This window comes from Choristoneura fumiferana, chromosome 23, assembly GCF_025370935.1.
Source record: "Choristoneura fumiferana chromosome 23, NRCan_CFum_1, whole genome shotgun sequence".
NCBI lineage: Eukaryota > Metazoa > Arthropoda > Insecta > Lepidoptera > Tortricidae > Choristoneura > Choristoneura fumiferana.
Window position 1 is genome coordinate 1,368,759 of NC_133494.1, and position 20,650 is coordinate 1,389,408.

Genomic DNA, 20,650 nt, shown 5'->3' on the forward strand with positions numbered 1-20,650 from the left:
AGCCCTCAGTCTTCGACTTCGGGCTTCTAATAGACTCTCGTTCGTAATTCCTTGTTTACCGCCCTTAAGACACAATGTACTATTACATGCTTTTGGTATCATAAGTAATGTTACTGGTTTTTCAATAACGTTTTTCTATAAAAAGACTCGTCAAGATTGTTTACCCTTTTTCTAATGCTAAATAAAACGAAGTATAGGCAAGTCTAAAGTTTAAAGTTTACAAATGCCACACGCCAATCGACTATCTTAGCGAGGTTGCATATTTCTGCCAGTTTTGATTTTCTTTAAAAAAGGGTCATGTGCTACTGACACGCACAAATCACGAGTGTAGAAGTAGAAAGTAGTAATAGTAAATACAATGCATTAAATTATTAAACAATAAAAGACAGTTTGGGTGTCTGAAATTATCAATATTTTACTTAACACCTTGTAGAATTTACGCAAAACATAATTTTGAAACTGAATTATTTTAGCATCTGTCGATCTTGTTTTGATTACTTCTTCTTTTTTTGATTTCTTATTATTATTATTTTTTGTTTATATTTTTTATACATGTTAATATCCTTGTCTTTAATGATAAAAAATACGGCTAAGTTCTTATATTCCCAAGTATGTCTCTAAATTGCACTCCAGGTTCTCAAGATACAGGCTCAGCCTAGTTTGAGGACCGCCAGATATTTCTTTGTTGTATAATTTATGTCTAATGTTTTAAGCGAATAAATGAAAATGATTATTATTACGTCAATTAATTAAAGCCTACTTATCATTATCAATTTATCATTTAACAAAGCGTTGACCGCAGGCGGCCGCGAAATTATATCCTTATATCAGTTAAGTTCACGGAATGATTGTCATTACTCATTATCATTGTAGTTAAATATGAGTGAGTTCGGGTCATTACCCGGATAACTCACGTCTTAAATCGAGTTTAGCTCCGAAGACGAAGGCTACGGATTAGCCCGAAACATTTCGAGCTACACTCGATTTAAGACGTGAGTTATCCGGGTCATTATATTTAATATGAGTGAGTCTCACGGTAGTTTCATGTTCATCATTGTAGTTTTTAGAGTTCCGGAACCAAAATGGCAAAAACGGAACCTTTATAGTTTCGCCATGTGTGTCTGTCTGTCTGTCCGTCCGCGGCTTTGCTCAGGAACTATAAATGCTAGAAAGCTGTAATTTTGCACGGATATATATGTGAACTATGCCGACAAAACGGTACAATAAAATGGACGTAAAGCGGGGTGTTTTTTTTTTCTCATCCAACCTTATAGTGTGGGGTATCGTTGGATTGGTCTTTTAAAACCATTAGAGGTTTGCTACGACGATCTTTCAGTGATATGTTTGCGAAATATTCAACTTTAAAGTGCAAATTTTCATTAAAATCTAGAGTCCTCCCCCCCCCCCCCTCTAAAATCTAAACCGGTGGGTGGAAAAATTTGAAAAATTCAGGATGGTAAACTTTCAAGGAAACTATAACGGCTAAGTTTGCTTGAGAATTATTAGTAATTTATGACTAAATAGCAGCCTAAGGTATAAAATATACCTAAATTTGGAAGATTCCGTATAAAATAGGAAATCCTTAGAAAAATATTACTTAATTTTTTCCGTAATGGCTACGGAACCCTATTTTGGGCGTGTCCGACACGTTTTTGGTCGGTTTTTATTTTTAAAAGCCTAACCCGCATGCTATGGGTTCCTTACCCATTTGTTAAAAACCCCCGTGGGGGGGAGGGCACAATAGAGAGGTCTATCCAGGCAGATAGGGACCGAAGTCGGAAGGCAGAGCGACGGAAATTCTATTCATGCTCATGCGTTCGAGTAGAACAAGTTACGAGAGTGACAGGGACGGTACGGTGCAGACTTCGGTTTTCGAATTTCGTAGTAGCCCCCCGTTTCAAATTGTTTTTTGAATGGTTTTTATTATATTTTTGTATTTTACGATGAGCGAATAAAAAATACTTCTATTTCTATAAAAACTTCGACAGTACGAGTATGACGTAGGATGTTCCTGTTGTTCTGTGTGACAACTAGATGGCGCTAGGAGTAGCAAAAACCAGGGATGTTATGGATAACATTTCGGATCTGGATATGGTTACTAATATATTATGTCAAACATAATATAATACCAGTCTCGGTTACGGTTACGGATGTGAAACTAATTCGGATTATCCGATAGTTTTGGTTTCGGTTACGGATATTGGAAGTGTAAAATTAAATACAAATATAGGAATAAATGACTTGACTTTAATTGTAATAGTTATGAGTCGTAAATTACGACTTAGCAATATAAATAATAAACAATAGATGCAGAAGGCGCGCGCGGCTGTTCGATCGGCTCGGCCGGGCAAAAAAATAACCGGTAACAATATGTCGCATTTACTCATATATTCCGCCTCTGTACGAAACTATTCAAATGTTTTATATCGGACTCGGTTACGGTTACGGATAGTTTTTTTTTCCGGATATCCGAGTTTCGGTTACAGATAAGGAGCTCCATAACATTCCTAGCAAAAACACGCCAACATTCCTAGCAAAACCGAACAAAAAGAATTCAGAAATGAAAATAGTAGGTAAAGAGGCGTTAATGTCCAACTTCTTTCTGTCAAACGGTTGCGGACGGATGCGGTTAGAAAGAGACGGTGAATAATCCCCGGTATAATAAGACGGTGAGCCCCCCCTTAAATATTTATATTGTTTTTATTTAATTATTCATTTTATAATATTATTATATATTGTATAATTATATTATTTATTTTGACTAAATATTCTATGAATATTTCAAGCATCTGTCAAGCGTCACTTCTATACAAGCAACTCAATTTTTTTTACGAATTTTTCCATCGCCTGATTCGGCAGTTTTGTAAAAAAAAAATCGCTAATAACTCGGAAACTTATTATTTTCGGACAAGATGCACATGACATTTTTCCCCGCAAATAAGTTGTACTACACGCTCTTAAAAGGAATGTATTAAATAACCAATCATCCTGTATGTTCTTACAGCCAGACAGTTGCTTACATATCTATAATATCAGTTAAACTAATGGATTAGGAAACCAAATACTACTTATTTATCGAATAAGTTGTTTTCTTACTCTATTGATGTACGTACAGTCACGTAACGAAAAGGTTAACCACCTTAAGGTCTGTTTTAGCTTACTCAGTATAATCCAACGCAACCATATCCTTCTCGCTGGCTCACCGCCTTTCTCACGGCTACCGATAAAGCAAAAAATTCGCAAAACAAAATTAGTAATTTATTACGTGAAGAGAGCGTACTTGGGACGACCGAGTGGACTTAGACCGGTTGATCGTCCTTTGATACTCAGTCATCCAATATGTAAACCCATGTTTATTTATTTCCTTAGTGATCTTAGTGGATCAATGCTACGAAATTCATAAAAGTCCAGATTTTTAAATCAAACACAGTATCAAAAAGAAAATATCTTTATTAAAATATTATATCAAAAATAGGTTAGAGCATTCTTTACTTTTAAGGCAGTTTTACTGACGTCTTTATTTTGTTCATTATAATTAAGTTATTCGATGACAAAGAAAGTCATGAAGCGTAGTTTTTTGTCATTTGTCAATTACTTCACCAAAGACGTTGATATAGCCACCCGAGCCGGTACGTACAGTAACTTTCGATTTGATTGGATTCGAAAACTAATCCGAATATTGATATAACATATACATTTACGCTTAAGGTTGATTATGTCTATGTCACCATTGGTAATGAGGGCTATCGTTTTTTGTCTCACTAGATGGCGCACTGTTGCGTGAGGTTTTTAAGTATGGCTTTCAAAGTCTGTTATTACGGGCGTGAAAACAAAGTTTAGATTAAAATCATATTTAATACACTTTAAAACCGTACCATAAAAATATCGAGCATGCCACAGTGTTGCATAGTCTCCGTTTTGTTCGGAAAAAAGGGAGGACAAAGGTTTCCGAAAGACAAAACTGTCTCAAAACACAGACATTAATTGCCCCGAAACGCATATTTGCCATAATTAATTTCAGATATTGCAAAATATTCACAAAATTATTCTAATTATAAATAAACCCGCGTAGCTCACCCAAACACTATAAGATTTGACATTTCGGAGACCTCACGCTACACTAGCGCCTCTAGTGGCGAATTCATACGCGATAACCCTCATTACTTCTTATACTTATAGAAGCCCTCGCCACTCTTAATGCCCAGTTTGCCCTCCGCGACCATTTTGTCCAGCATCGGTATGGGCCTGAACACGGGGTCCCCTGTCTTCTCGAGCATGACCTGGAGTACGAACTTGTTGGTATCGAGGCCGGTGTAGTCGGCCAGCTCGAAGGGGCCCATGGGGTAACCCGCGCCCAGCTTCATACCAATGTCAATGTCTTCCTTTGAGGCGTCGCCTGAAATTAATAGAGTAAAATTGTATGTACTGAGCAATGGCGTGCAGTAAACATAAAGTATAGGCGGGCAAAATTAGCCTAAATAATATTTTTTTTATCTAAGCGTCGTCGGTGTCGGGGGACCGCTAAGGTTAACAGGAAACTAAAGTACATATGTTGTATTTTTATAACCCCCCGACACCGACGACGCTTAGATAAAAAAAATATTACTAGGTGCTTATACTAAATCAACTTAGAGTAATTTTGCGGGAAATCAGCGTAGTCCCCGCGGGATAGGGATAAACGAATTCTTCGCAGATGAAGTCGCGGGCAACAGCTAGGTAGTGCATAATTATTTTTTACTTTTTAGTTCTTTTTTGGCGGCGTTTTTTTTCGGGCTTTTTTTTATCTTTGCTGGCGTTTTTTTGTCGGGGGTTTTTTTTTATTTTTAATTTAAGTTTTTTTATTTCATGCTTTTTAAACTTAGCTATATTATTTTTTTTAAAGTGTACTAGTGTGTTGGATATCCTGGCTGCAGCATCAGCTCATCGTGTTGCCACCATTGTATTGTATGTAGAATCAAATACTGATCAAAAGTAATCAAACACCACATATATCTGCTATGGTTTTATCAAGAGTGTAAAGAAAGAAAGAAATTATATTTATTTGGTCACATTAAGACATACCAAAAGCAAACAAAGCAAAAGCGGAAAGAGCAAAATGGACACAAAAGGGGAATCTGGCTCAGCACGATGACACAAATTGCTTCGCAACGCTGATATTCTGCCAGAACCTTAACCTTAAGGGTTACTAAATCTAAACTTAACCTAATAAACTTATCAACAATGCGGGACAGAAAAAGATTGGAATATAGAATTTAAACATATTTGAAATAAATTGAAAACCGGTGACGACCAATTGACAGAAGACAGAAACACAACTAAAAATAAACAGATACAAACATCATCATGCATTTACCACACAGACAAACAGAATAAAGTGTACCTACTAGTGTTCTGGATATCCTCGCTGCAGCATCAGGCCAAGAATTCCATAATCTTGCATAGTTATATAGCATACATGGGTGTTTTAAATTTTAGGTCCCTAATATGTTTGAAAGTGAAGTAAATACCCATTATGCGTCTAAGATTTCTACCGCAGCGAACAAAAGAGCTGATGATCTTGAAACGGCTGAACCGATTTTAATAAAACATGTCTAAGAACCATCGCTAGAAAACCTGCTTTCAAATAAAAAAACCGCATTCAAATCGGTCCACCCGTTTAGAGCTACGGTGCCACAGACAGACACACAGACACACATAGCGGTCAAACTTATAACACCCCTCTTTTGCGTCGGGGGTTAAAAATAGTCTACATTACACTTGCGCATGAATATTTAGCGTGTCCCTACCCTTTGAACAAAGATGAATAGCCAGTGTTGAAATTTGGGCGTTTTCAAAAAAAAGTGTACCCTTTCTTTTGTTGAAATTTTGGAAAAAATATGGTTTTTCCTACTCAGAATTAAGAGCACAATCGATTCACTAGAACAATTTCTTTGCTCACCCGCGGCCTTATGATAGCTAAGCTTATGCAAGGTATGCGTGTTCATGCAGTTCCTCCACCTCCACAGTGTAAGAACACACACAAATCGCACAAACCCATCTATCACCACCACCACACTACACTGACGCGTTTCGGACTCAACCAGAGCTCATCTTCAGATCACGACCCGCCGGCCGGAATGTACGGTTGTGTCGGTACACGCTTCATCTTTGTTATTTTTTGTTTGACAAAAGAAAAATACGTGTCGAATTTTTTCTGACATATTATTAACTGACGGGAAGTAGAATAACATTTTTTACCCAAAAATACCCACTTTTACAGTTTTCAAACGCGAAACAAATTGCAAGCTATTGTCAAAAGAAAGCAAAAGATACTTACATGCACACGACCCACAAGTCACCCTTTGCCTCGATTATAAACCTCCACACCACACCATTCCAAATGGCTTTATCGAAGTGTAGGTAAAAGATTAAAAAAAAAACATGCATTTAGTATGTCTTTCTGACGATATGAAAAATGTACCCTCAAATTAATATTAGTATGTCAAGTTCCTAATTTAAAAAACGCTGTAAATTTATATACAAGGTGTTAATTTTTTTTTACTATAGGCAGGTACTGAAAACCTTTGCCGAAAACCTCGGCCTCCCAACAAGTTCTTATTTAAAAAAAAACACTTTTTTTTCTCATAAGTACCTTAATAATTTCATAAATTTAACAGTATAATTTGCTGATTCAGTAATTTTACTCGATTTCTTACTCTACACACATTATTTGTATTATCTTTGTACTTGACAGTTGCGTTTCGCCATTTTTAAAAGAAAATCATAATGAGGGAAAAACGGCCAGTATTAAATTATCCACATAGTAGCTCAATGAGGGCTATCGCGTATGAATTCGCCGCTAGAGGCGCTAGTGTAGCGTGAGGTCTCCGAAATGCCAAATCTCATAGCTTTTGGGTGAGCTACGCGGGTTTATTTATAATTAGAATAATTTTGTGAATATTTTGCATTATCTGAAATTAATTATGGCAAATATGCGTTCCGGGGCAATGAATGTCTGTGTTTTGAGACAGTTTTGTCTTTCGGAACCTTTGTCCTCCCTTTTTTCCGAACAAAACGGGAACTATGCAACACTGTGGCATGCTCGATATTTTTATGGTACGGTTTTAAGGTGTATTAAATATGATTTTAATCTAAACTTTGTTTTCACGCCCGTAAGAACAGACTTTGAAAGCCATACTTAAAAACCTCACGCAACAGTGCGCCATCTAGTGAGACAAAAAACGATAGCCCTCATTGGCGCATTCTGCATTCGTAAGTTTAAGACACAGTAAAAAAGTGAAAAACCAAACTAGACCTACTTTGAAGCAGGTAGACTCCAAGTGTAAGCGATTCCACTGTCGATTCTGGACGAACTACTTTCAGCTTTTCAGTTATTTAATTAACACCTCGTAAATTTTTTCGTGGCCATAAGTGAATAGGTAATATATAACATTACAATATAATATAAATTCACCCAAAAAAAACTTTATTTTTTATACCGAAATAGCCTTGCGTACAATACAATCACGTCTGGTGGTAAGCAAATGTGAACTAAGATGGAGGTAGCTAATGAATCATCACTACTTTGAAAAAATCTCGTATCTCAAATCAATACGTCAACAAATTTGACCCTCAAAACAATGTTCATTTTGGAGTTGAAATAAAAAATACAAAAAGACTCCAAAAAACAATCATTATTTGATTGCTTCGTAGCGACATCTCTTGTCTGGGTGAGCGGTTAGTTCCGAAAGAGTGTGACGTCTCTCGATGAGAGCTAAACATAGATGTCGCTAGTGCTGCTACTTAAGTAGCGTAGTAGAAAAAAAGCAACCTGAGATATGTGTGCATAGGAGAAATTTGTGTCTAGACTCCTGTCCAGCGGTGGTGTAGGGGTTATAGCACGCAGCACGGATTGCTGAGGACCTGGGTTGGATTCCCAGCGCTGGTCTCTTTTTCTGGTTTTCCTGTGCATCCATGTCTCAGTTTGTATTTTCAATGTTCATTAAGTTCACTCGGAAAGATAGTCGATTTTGAGATACTTACCAGCTTTTACAAAGTAGTGAAGAATTTGATGCAACTTACCTCTCTCGTACATCCTGAGAGCCTCAGCGCTGTAGGGTCCCAGGAGTCTGTTGACCACGAAGCCAGGGGTATCCTTGCAGGTGATGCAGGTCTTGCCCACGGACTTGCCCCACGCCATCATGGTCTGGTAGGTCTCCTCGGAGATGTGGTCGCCCTTAATCACTTCCAGGAGACGCATTATCGGCACCGGGTTGAAGAAATGGAGGCCGCCGAATCTAAAATACGAGACATGGTTAAGCGGGATGTGGGTAAGGTTGCCAACTATACTGTTAAAAACAGTATTATACTGTTTTTCACTACATTATACTGTTGAACTATTATAAAGTAGGTATACAAAATACTGTTTTCAATAAGTTAGTGCAGCAGTCACAATAGGGGGGTTTCAGAACGAATCTACCAATGTGTATTTAATAAAAATTTTGCTCCTTACATATTTATTTTATTTTTGATTCTGACGAGGTCTATGAGGCTTTTTAAAATGATACTAAATAGATAAGTTGTGCGAGAAGCTCTCAAAAATTTGTCTTTAAAACACGAAAGAAGAAAATAATGTTCATATTTCTAAAATACTGTTTCTTTCCCTTTTCAGACCTAAATATACTTTTTTTTTAAGTTGGCAACCCTATGGGTAAGTGAGAATTTCAAGAGCTGGGATTTATGCCGAGACCTCAAGAAAGAAGAAAGAAAATAATTTATTTATAACAGCAACGACAAATATACAGGTTAGAAAAATACATAGTTGCCGTTATAAAAAGGTCCCTAGTCAGCATATCGCTGGTTGAAAACCGGCACTGGTCTTCCGCCGGAAGTGTCCTCAATCAGAGTCAATCAATCACGGAAAGCCACACAAAGCAGACACAAAAATAGTTAGATACTAATTATTGATAGTTACTACATAATAGTAGATTGTTCAACAAGCCATAATGAGACGGAAAGTCCAGTACTGTACTAAATTATAATTTCCCAACAAACCCTTTTATCCGGGATTTATATGGATTTAATAAAAAGCCGTGATGGCCGAGTGGTTTGAGCTATCGCCTCTCATGCAGAGGTTCGTGGGTTCAAACGCCGGCCGGACCTCTGAGCTGAGTTTATCGAAATTCATGAGCGAAATTACATTTTAAATTTACCACGAGCTTTACGGTGAAAGAAAACATCGTGAGGAAACCTGCACACACCTGTGAACTAATTCAATGGTATGTGTGAAGTTCCCAATCCGCATTGGGCCCGCGTGGGAACTATGGCCCAAGCCCTCTCATTCAGAGAGGAGGCCTGTGCCCAGCAGTGGGACGTAAATAGGCTGGGATGATTGCTGATTGAATAATCGCATCACCTTACCATAAAATTATTACCAACCAAATCAAATCGTTTTGCGAAAAAAAAAAATACTCCTTTGCGGCGGTATGGCGGCCATTTGGAACCGCCAGAAAAGTATCGCATGGTGTATTTCGTGAATGGCTACTCGACGATGATTAGCTGTGCAAAAATTAGCCTGGAACAAATGGTTGAATTGTTTTTTTTTTATAATGTATTCGCGTCGGTATGGCGGGCTGTAAGTCACACCGGAGCTGCGGAGAAGTATGGCATTACGCTACCGCCTACATCTTTTTTCGACTATCGGAAAATACAAGCATTTTTGTGGAACAAATCGTTCGATTTTCATTATTTATCCGACACGTTCGATTAACGCCCACGCGATTGGGCCGCCGGTACCAGCGCTATGACCATCATTTTCTTTTTTGTCATTCCGGAATTAGACCCCTGAAGAACCACCATACTGGTACAAAAGATCTAATATTTTGTGTCACCATCTCCGGGTCTATAAGTGTCAGTTACTATGGGCAAATAAGTAGCGCCTCTAACGGCGCATACCAGTAACCAATCTCGAGGCATCTGACATTTTAACACGAATGACGATGACGAATGTATGAATGTATGTGTGTATGTATGTATATGTCCAGTTCGAGAGGTTCGTTTGGAAAACGACACTAATTCGTTTAAAAATAATGTTTTACCTGTCTTTTCGCTTGATCCCTGCTCCGATTTCATTGATCGAAATTGAAGAAGTGTTGCTGGCCAAAATCGTGTGTTCTGGGGCCAACTGGAATATAAGCAAGAAACCTTGTTAGATAGATTGATAAAACATTTATTTGGTACTGCAAACGTACACAATCACGATTACAGATTCCAAACATCAGTCCAAATTAAGATTATTTTTATTTTTTAATCTTTTTGTATTTTTTATTTCAATTCCAAATTTTTACTTTTACGGTCATCCCGTAAAACCTAAATTGAAAATACAAACTGAAATATAGATGCACAGAAAAACCAGAAAAATAAGACCAGCACTGGAAATCGAACCCGGGTACAGCACACGGCACGGAATGCCGAGGACCTGGGTTCGATTCCCAGTGCTGGTCTTATTTTTCTGATTTTTCTGTGCATCTATATTTCAGTTTGAATTTTCACATCAGTCCAGCTTAAAAAAGTAAACATTTCATATTGTTTAACGCTAGTGCACACACAAGCTCTTAGGGTCGCCGGCCGCGGCACTTTCAATGAACCTGCGCCCGTGTTAGGGCTAGAGACGCCTTTGTGTACAATCATCATAATCCCATCCTATATACGTCCCACTGCAGGGCACAGGCCTCCCCTCAGAATGAGAGGGATTAGGCAGTAGTTCCCACGCGGGCCCAGTGCGGATTGGGAACTTCACACACACCATTGAATTGCTTTGCAGGTTTGTGCAGGTTTCCTCACGATGTTTTCCTTCACCGTAAAGCTCGTGGTAAATTTCAAATGTAATTCCGCACATGAATTTCGAAAAACTCAGAGGTGCGAGCCGGGGTTTGAACCCACGATCCTCTGCTTGAGAGGCCATAGGTCAAACCACTCGGCCACCACGGCTTCTTTGTGTACAATATTTACGTATTATATACCTTGTGAACCTTGTAATAATAGTTAAGTTAATTTTAATATAATATAATTTTAGCCATCTTGAAATAAACTCCCATACATAAGAGAGATTTTGTCTCATTTTCTTCATTCATTCGTGCGAAGCCGGGGCGAGCAGCTATGTAGGTTTGTTACAAAACTTAGCCTGATAATTTAATGTTTTTCTCGCTGCAAATAAACTTATCAATTACAAAATAAGATATCGGAAAATATATATTTGAGATTACAATAATCTATCTTATCATTATCAACTATGTTATAAACATGGTAGGTACCTACTTCGGTATTTAAGGGTTATATGTTATACTAGCGTTTACCCGCGGCTTCGCACACGTAAATCATTAGATCCAGCAGCTGAATTGTAATTCCGGGATTTTTAAAATTCCCGCGGGAATTCCCGAAAATTAAATCGTTGTTTCCATTGACGTTACATTAAAAACAATCATGGTCAAATTTCATGACTCTAAGCCCAGCGATTGTTGTTTCGAGGTTTTATCCCTATCCCGTGGGAATGTCGGAATAAAAACTAAGCTATGTTTTATTTCATGACTAAGCAAAGCGGTTATTAGTTCGAGATTTTATCCCTATCCCGTGGGAACATCGGGATAAAAAGTAGCCTATGTGTTATTCCAGACGTCCAGCTACATACATACCAAATTTCATGACTCTAAGCCCAGCGGTTGTTATTTAGAGATTTTATCTCTATCCCGTGGGAATATCGGGATAAAAAGTATCCTATGTTTTAGTCCAGGTTATAAACTAACTTCTTGCCAAATTTCATCCAAATCCGTCCAGCCGTTTCAGCGTGAAGAAGTAACAAACATACTCACTCACTCACTCACTCACTCACAAACTTTCACATAATTATACTATTAGTAGGATTATATAGAGCGTGGCGCCATAGTGATGTGCAAAATCTACCCGTGGGATCGCGATAAACGAATTCTTAGCAGACGTAGTCGCGGGCAACAATTAGTAATAAATAATAAATAAAAATAAATAAATAAATATCACGGGACAATTTACACCAATTGACCTAATCCCAAAGTAAGCTTAGCAAAGCTTGTGTTATGGGTACTAAGCAACGGATAAATATAATTATATAGATAGATACATACTTAAATACATATTAAACACCCAAGACCCGAGAACAAACATTCGTATTTTCATACAAATATCTGCCCCGACACGGGAATCGAACCCGGGACCTCAAGCCTCGTAGTCAGGTAGTTAGTAATAGCCTAATAGAATAGCACCTGGGCGACGAAGCTTTTGCTAGATCGTGGTTTCTTTTGAAGAGGATACATAATATTTAAATAAGCGTTAAAAGCAAAGGAAGCGTAAAATAAACCTCTACATCCCTACTATCCATACTAATATTATAAATGTGAAAGTGTATGTGTTTGTATGTTTGTCCGTCTTTGACGTCGAGACAGAGCGACGGATCGACGTGATTTTTGGCATAGAGATAGTTTATGGGCCAGAGAGTGATATATGGCTACTTTTTATCTCGGAAAATGCACAGTTCTCGAGGGAACAGCGCGCGATAACCGAATTCTACGCGGGCGAAGCCGCGGGCAAAAGCTAGTAATATTATAAATGCGTAAGTGTGTGTGTTTGTATGTTTGTCCGTCTTTGACGTCGAAACAAAAAGAAAACTAAAAAACTAAGGCACGCCCGACGTAGATTTGAGGTTTTACCCCCTGATTACCATTCATTGATTAATTTTATGTGACAGATATCTATGCTGCCGTCGCTGTTTGTTTTGTCCGAATAGACGGAGACGGCATCACATTTATCTGTCAAATAAAATTTATGAACGAGTGGTGCAACAGGCCCTTAACCTCCAGTTAATAAGTCCATCAGTACACCGTTGAATCACCAAAGTGATGACGGAGCTATCGAAATTACCGATCTGAATGCGCGTTCAATTTTCACTATTAAAAACCGGCCAAGAGCGTGTCGGACACGCCCAAAATAGGGTTTAAAATTCTGAAGCAAACTATACTTGATATACTTACTACCATCCTGAATTTTTTCAAATGTTTCCACCCACCGGTTTAGATTTTAGAGGGGGGGGACGCTCGATTTTAATGAAAATTTGCACTTTAAAGTTGAATATTTCGCAAAAAAATTAATGAATCGAAAAATCGTCTTAGCAAACCCCTAATGGTTTTGAAAGACCTATCCAACGATACCCACACTAGATGATTGGATGAGAAAAAAAAATCACCCCCACTTTAAGTCTATGGGAGGTACTTTAAAAATTTTTTTTTTTTACTTTTTATTGTACCATTTTGTCGGCATAGTTTGCATATATATCCGTGCAAAATTACAGCTTTCTAGCATTGATAGTCCCTGAGCAAATCCGCGGACGGACAGACAGACAGACACAGACATGGCGAAACTATAAGGGTTCCGTTTTTGCCATTTTAGGCTCCGGAAACCTAAAAACCATTAAAATTCAAAAACACGCGTTTTTCCTGCGATATGACCAAGATAGATCGATGTTGTTATTTAAAACCCCCACAGAGCTTTGGTCGAAATCGTTAGAGCAGTTTCAGAGATCCATGATATAAATAAATAAATTTCAGTTAATAGTACATTGTGTCTTAAGGGCGGTAAACAAGGACTTACGAACGAGAGTCTATTAGAAAGAAAGAAAGAAAAAGCGAGTAAAATTGTATATTTGTAAAAGAAAAACTAATATTTTTCAAAAATTGCCGATACCGCTGACTGCGCTCTTGGCAGCGCCAGCCTCCGCGCCGCCCCACCCCACGCAGCATGTGCCCGTCGCGCGCGCCGCGCTCCAGCACACCATGCAATATCACACCCATTTACCGACCTTGGGCTTCATGACAACAAAATTAGTACGGGCAATGACTCATTTACCGACCACGGGTTTCATGACAAGCACATTAAGGTCGAGGGTTTTATTTGGGGGGTTGCAACCAAGGTAGCCTGCATGTTACGACACTGTTTACGAGCAAGTGTGATGAAAAAAAAATTAACGATATAGGCTTCATTAGCCATGGAGGCTTCAATAGATACGTTTCATACGTTTATTTCGCATCACATACTTTTCACGAAGGACAAAGGGCCTCGCAAAGACCTGCCGCCCGGACCCTCGCAATGGGTAAGGCCAGACGGACGGACAGCGAAGTCTTAGTAATAGGGTTTCCGTTTTAACCCTTTGGGTACGGAACCCTAAAAATATTAAGATTCAATGGTTAATGCATGCAAAGACATCAACATCAGTATAGGCTAGTAAACAAATAAGTATTTATATGAAGTATGTAACATAAAGCCGTGGTGGCCTAGTGGTTTGCCCTATCGCCTCTCAAGCAGAGGGTCGTGGGTTCAAACCCCGGCTCGCACCTCTGAGTTTTTCGAAATTCATGTGCGGAGTTACATTTGAAATTTACCACGAGCTTTGCGGTGAAGGAAAACATCGTGAGGAAACCTGCACAAACCTGCGAAGCAATTCAATGGTGCGTGTGAAGTTCCCAATCCGCACTGGGCCCGCGTGGAAACTATGGCCCAAGCCCTCTTGTTCTGAGAGGAGGCCTCTGCCCAGCAGTGGGACGTATATAGGCTGGGATGGATGGATGGATGTAACATAATAGGCATTTTGGTTCTTTGTACTGTAAGCCTATTATTGTATTGTTTTGAATAAATAAATAAATAAGTCTCACCAAGTCCAACTTGTTAAAGAGTTCCTGCTTGACATCCAGTTTCTCCACAATGGCTTCTATGATAAGATCTGCGTTCACCCCATCCTCGATGTTGGTTGACACCTGGAACAAACAATAAGTGGTCCATCATTTCTTCATAGCACTGAAAGTCAAAGTCAAAGTCAAAATATCTTTATTAAATTTAGGCTATAACAAGCACTTATGAATGTCAAGAAAAAATCTACCACCTCTTCAGAGAAACCTCTGTTGAGAAGAATCCGGCAAGAAACACAACGAGGTATATTTTTGAAGTGAACAAATGCGGGTTATATTCTCCAAAATATAGACATATAACAATTTTAATTTAACATAGCTAAGAACAACAAGGAAACTCGTGTTCACATAAACAACCCCACATTTAAATCGGCCAATCAGTTTGACACCTACAATGCCATAGACATAGGTTATTTACATATTATAACATTCCTCTTGCGTCAGGGGTTAAAAAGCTGCAGAACATGTTTTAATTGAGAGCAGACATATTTTAATACATATTTATGTATATCACATATTTATATCACATATTTATGCACTAACCTTAATCCGGCTAAAGGACTCCTTGACAAACCCTTCGACCTTGGCAGCGTCATCTTTATGGACCTTCTTGGCAACCCTGGTCAGGTTGTTCTGAATGGACTTCTGGGCTTTCTCCAGTAATTCCGGCTGCAAGTCCACTATAGTCACGTTCTGGCCAGCTTGTGCTGCAACCTTCAAAACACATATGGGATTACCAGGATATGTCGTCAGATTAATTTTACAGTTTAGTCACCATGCAATTAATGTTTAAAATCATATTAAAATATACTGAGAGGCAAAAATCTGGTCCTCAAATGTATGCAATAATAGGTAATTTTTTGCCGCTCAGTATAGTATAGGATGTCTCTAGTATTAACAGTTAGTTACATATTTGTTTTTTTTTTCAAGTAGGAAGATAAAGCTAGATGCTAGCTTTTTCTATTTGAAACTCTAGCTGGTAGAGAGCATTTGCTTCTTAAAATAACAAATAAAATTTGCTATGTGAAACTTAAGGCACTTTAAATAGGAAAACGATTAAATCAAAATATAGTTGTTATTCTATATGTTTGAGAATTATTTCAAAAACCAGGATACATTTTAGTATGTGGATATTTTTAACGGAACATGCAGCCAGGGCTTCGTTAAGCAAAGACACTGTAGAATACTTAACAAGTCACTTTGGCACTTGTTTTCCATGAATGTAATTAATTAATATGAACATTAATTAGTAAACTTCACAATTAAATAACTTACCTGTGCGATACCGGATCCCATCAACCCTCCGCCGACCACGGTCACCGTTTTAACCGCATTTAGCGACGTCGAGCTCGAAAAGGCTCTTTTAAGAACAGATAACTTGTTCATCTTGATGTTTACTGTTAGGGATAGCCGGCGAAACTGATGACGCGTGAGGCGAGCACAGCGACGAGCGGGCGTTAAACTCACTGATACTAGGTAGGTAAGAATAGAAAGCCGCCAAGTCAAGTCTGAAGTCCGATACGATAACAACATGCAAACGAGATACCGCGGGCAATATTTAATGATAACAACCACCTACCTGCCATAAAAGCATCGCCGCGGCGACATGGGGATTAAGAAACACATTTTTAACCACGTTATATAACAAAATTAGATAAAAACAACAGAATTAGTGAAAAAATACGGGTTTGTTTTCTTATTGCACTACGTTGTAAATTCAATTACGTTTCGTTTTATTTATTCTGTCGGAATTGATAAATCCAAAAAAACAAACAATGCAAATCATGCAAAAACACTTCGTCGCAATTTGATGAAAAATGGAGGATTATTTTACAAACATATATTTTGGGAATACTTGTAGTTCTAGGTTATATTTCTTTACCAAGATCATGTATTTTAAAACAGCATATGCGTGTAATATAGCGTACCTGTCACGTTGTCAAAAATTTGACACATCCGTTCAGAAGCCATGACTCATAATAATATGTTGACTTAGTAAATATCTATATGTATAGAGGATTTGCTTGTTCATGAGTTATTAACGACTATAATTAAATATAAATTAAAATTATATTTAATTCGTGGATGTTCTTATTATTTCTTATCAAATCAGATTTTTTTTTTTTTACTTCATAGTCACTTATTATTAATGAGTTAACGGTTTATGAACATACCGCCACTTACTGTGCTGCCCAAAACTTATCTACTGATCTACTACTACTACCGTACAGTACCGTACGTAGTTGAACTTTGGAATTAACTTTTTTCGTTTTTCGTTTACATATTTTATTTACTCAGTTAGCGGGGCAGCTCGGTTAAATTACAATACAAAAAAATGATTCAATTCGGTATGATCGTTCGGAACTTTTCGAGTTCTTCGGCTTTACAAAATACTGTGAAGAACCTGACCGTCATCGGAGGCGGTCTCATGGGTTCCGGCATAGCTCAGGTAATGTATATCTTTCGAACTTTAAATTTGCAAACCACCGTCGATCAATATAACCAGTAATATCAGCAAAAATTTACACCTTATTTATGGTATCTATCTAAACACTAATTGGCAAGTTATATTCCGTTCAAGACCCAGGGTATAAAATATAAAACTATATGTAGGTACCTACATATAAGTATTTCACATAATAAAATACTTATGCACCAGTACCTAAAACGCTTATCCACATACTTTACTCTGGCCATATAAACATTTAAAAAAATTATAGTTTCCTTCCAGTGCATTATATTTTTTGTCTAATTTTGTAGGTAGCTGCTTCAGCTGGCCAGAATGTAACCCTCGTAGATGTCAGCTCTGATGTCCTGGCCAAGGCTCAGAAGTCTATCGGGAATAACTTGGGCCGTGTTGCCAAGAAAGCTTATAAGGACAACCCAGCGGAAGGGGAGAAGTTTGTCAAGGAGTCCCTCGCCAGGATCAAGACTGCTACGGATCCCGTGGAAGCTTCAAAGACATCAGATTTAGTGGTAGAGGCCATTGTGGAGAATATGGATGTGAAGCATAAGCTCTTTAAACAACTTGATGGGGTATTTTTTCTTTGTTTTTTTAATGGCTTTGACCCTTTCCATTGTTTCAGCATGACATATTTTGCCAAAGTCGACAGAGACATTACAGGACACTGTTTGGTTTATGAAATGTTGAAATGATTTTTCTTTATTTAATGTGTTATGTGAAGTTCCCAATCCGCACTGGGCCCGCCTGGGAACTACGGCCCAAGCCCTCTCATTCTGAGATGAGGCCTGTGCCCAGCAGTGGGACGTATATAGGCTGGGATGATGATGAGGGAGATGCCCTTGCCAAAACATGAGATACTAAGCAAATACTTTTAAAAAAGTTACAAAACTCAAAAAATGTCTTGAGGGTAGAGGCATTTAATTTTAAAAAAATATTTTTTTTCAAAACTTAATTTTATGTTCTCATATTAAATTTTTATGATTGAAGCATACTTTATTATCACAAGGATTAAATTTTAATAGTAAAACTAAATCACTTTTTTAAATTAAATGATCTCATACATTTTTTCTTTTGCAATATAATAAACAATAGCAAAGTATAGTTCAATTATAATGTTTAGTTATTTTATTTGGCTTGTTGGGACTAAATATTTTTCAAAATTCCTAAATACATAGATTCAAGCAAATAACCTTCTTACTTCAAAAATTATAGTTCTATACTTACTTAAGCGGAGCTTAAAAAAAGCGGAAGATAGGGAGACTTGGAACAAGCTGGAGGAGGCCTACACCCAGAGAGGGGTCCAAACCTACGTAAACTAGTACTATAACGTTTTAAACTTTTGTGTGTGTGTAAACTTCGGACGTCGGGACTTATCACACTATTTTTACACAAGTAATATTTACCTCGACGTTTCGGCAACGTTACAGTTGCCGTGGTCACGAGTAGACTGAAGTGTGGGGTGTCAAGTCTGCCTAGCAGCGCGAGTTCTTCGAACTACCCGCACTTGATCACTAATAGTACCGGCACTCGTATCACGAACTACCCGCACTTGGTCACTTTTATTAGTCACCCTATCACACCGACACACAACACTAACAACGTCCGATCGTCCCTCCGAACATTCATCCCGACGCCGATACTTATTTATAACAGGATTCCACGAAGATGAAAGCTTGTACCCGTCTAATAAAAGTGACCAAGTGCGGGTAGTTCGTGATACGAGTGCCGGTACTATTAGTGATCAAGTGCGGGTAGTTCGAAGAACTCGCGCTGCTAGGCAGACTTGACACCCCACACTTCAGTCTACTCGTGACAACGGCCACTGTAACGTTGCCGAAACGTCGAGGTAAATATTACTTGTGTAAAAATAGCGTGATAAGTCCCGTATATGGTATTTTGACTATAAACTAGTACTAACACAAATAAATAAACTAAGGAAAAAATAAGTATTGAAACTCCTCTATTTGGAAAATAAAAGGCTTTATTATTATTATTAATTACTTACTTAAGTTCTCATGGCATAAAATGTAAAAAAAAAAAATTTTTTTCAGGCCGCCCCAGACCACACGATATTCGCGTCCAACACATCCTCTCTCTCCATCAATGAGATTGCTTCTGTTGTCAAAAGGAAAGACAGGTGAGCTCCCTCTTTAGGACACTTAGGGCCTACGCTAGCTGGCGTGGGGCCCGCCTGCGGGCGCGGGTGCAGGTAAAATTCGCCGCACGGGACGCGCGCAGTTAGTGCTGCTTTAGGGGTAGATCAAATTTTTAATTTTTCAACATGGTTCTATAGTTTTAAAGTTATTTACCATTTTATTCGTCGAGGGGAGCAAAGCCGCGGTATAAAGCTAGTTCAAGTATAACACTGCTAAACAGTCAACAGTATTGTGTTCATAAATATTCATCTTCATCTGTTCATCTTGTGTTATTTTGTTTTTATGTCAAATTCACAGTGCTTTAGTTTTCTGTTATACTTGAATATATGAATAAAATATTTTTATCGGCATACACGTGTCACAGTGTTAGTAACCCAACTCCTCCGAAACGGCTTGACCGATTTTTATGAAATTCTTTGTGTAGGTAATTAAAAATATTCAGCAGGTCTGAGAATAGGACGTAAACTATTTTTCATACTTCTTACGCGGACGGAGTCGCAGGCAACAGCTAGTAATTGCATATGATTAATCGTTGGTTGTTTTTTTTCGAATCTGCAATCAGCTATGTTCACAGCCATAATCAGATAATGTATGAGCTATATTTTTTAGCAATGTAGCCTTTTTTTAATATAAGAGGAGGAAAATGCGGGTCACCTGCTGGGAAGCAATTGCTGCCGCCCATGGACACCCGCAACACAAGTGTATCACAGGTGGGTTGCCGCCCCTTTAATAATAATAATTCTTTGAGAGATTGATAGGCTCATCTAAGTTGTAGCCCTCCGGGATTGCGGTAGGAATTAGGTTCCATAGTTTAAAACCTATTGCCTATCTCCAGATTCGGCGGCCTCCACTTCTTCAACCCGGTCCCGATGATGCGTCTGCTGGAAGTGGTCCGCGGAGCCGAGACCTCCGACCAGACCTACCAGACCATGATGGCGTGGGGCAAGGCCGTGGGCAAGACCTGCATCACCTGCAAGGATACCCCTGGCTTCGTGGTCAACAGACTCCTGGTGCCTTATATCGCTGAGGCTGTGAGGCTTTATGAAAGGGGTTAGTATAAATACTACAACAACCGGGACTTATCAGGGTAACAACGAGTAATAATTGCCTCGAAGTTTCAACCACATATAGCCCGCGCCAAACTTCTAGCTCTCTCTGAAGTTACAGTGTACAGTCAGTAACATTTTAATATAATCCTACTAATATTATAAATGGGAAAGTTTGTATGTTTGGATGTATGTTACTGTATATAATAATAATTTAAGTGTATTAATTATGTTCAATAA

The 20,650-nt window shown here is 38.3% G+C and overlaps 3 protein-coding genes across 4 annotated transcripts in view; 1 reads left to right on the forward strand and 2 right to left on the reverse strand.

Moving 5' to 3' along the window:
• LOC141441277 (probable 3-hydroxyacyl-CoA dehydrogenase B0272.3) overlaps nucleotides 1-16,273 on the reverse strand; it is an 18,700-nt gene extending 2,427 nt beyond the window's left edge. The window contains exons 1-6 of one of the 2 annotated variants that reach the window (XM_074105952.1): nucleotides 16,020-16,265; nucleotides 15,288-15,458; nucleotides 14,712-14,813; nucleotides 10,077-10,162; nucleotides 8,062-8,276; nucleotides 3,435-4,396 (exon numbers count right to left, since the gene is read on the reverse strand). In XM_074105952.1, the coding sequence (XP_073962053.1) occupies nucleotides 4,161-4,396; nucleotides 8,062-8,276; nucleotides 10,077-10,162; nucleotides 14,712-14,813; nucleotides 15,288-15,458; nucleotides 16,020-16,130 (921 nt within the window). In that variant the 5' untranslated portion in view covers nucleotides 16,131-16,265 and the 3' untranslated portion in view covers nucleotides 3,435-4,160. Of the gene's footprint in view, nucleotides 1-3,434; nucleotides 4,397-8,061; nucleotides 8,277-10,076; nucleotides 10,163-14,711; nucleotides 14,814-15,287; nucleotides 15,459-16,019 lie in introns of those variants that run through there. The other variant, XM_074105953.1, reaches the window with a different exon arrangement.
• A 671-nt stretch (nucleotides 16,274-16,944) lies between these two features.
• On the forward strand, nucleotides 16,945-20,445 carry LOC141441281 (hydroxyacyl-coenzyme A dehydrogenase, mitochondrial-like). Its single transcript, XM_074105957.1, has 4 exons — nucleotides 16,945-17,193; nucleotides 17,505-17,780; nucleotides 19,260-19,345; nucleotides 20,200-20,445. Exons 1-4 carry the CDS (start codon nucleotides 17,080-17,082, stop codon nucleotides 20,417-20,419), a joined length of 696 nt encoding a protein of 231 aa, XP_073962058.1. The 5' UTR covers nucleotides 16,945-17,079; the 3' UTR covers nucleotides 20,420-20,445.
• Nucleotides 18,432-20,650, reverse strand: part of tkv (serine/threonine receptor kinase thickveins) — a 273,659-nt gene continuing 271,440 nt past the window's right edge. The window contains exon 4 of the transcript XR_012452786.1: nucleotides 18,432-18,442. The gene's annotated coding sequence lies outside the window, so the exon portion shown is untranslated. The remainder of the gene's footprint in view (nucleotides 18,443-20,650) is intronic.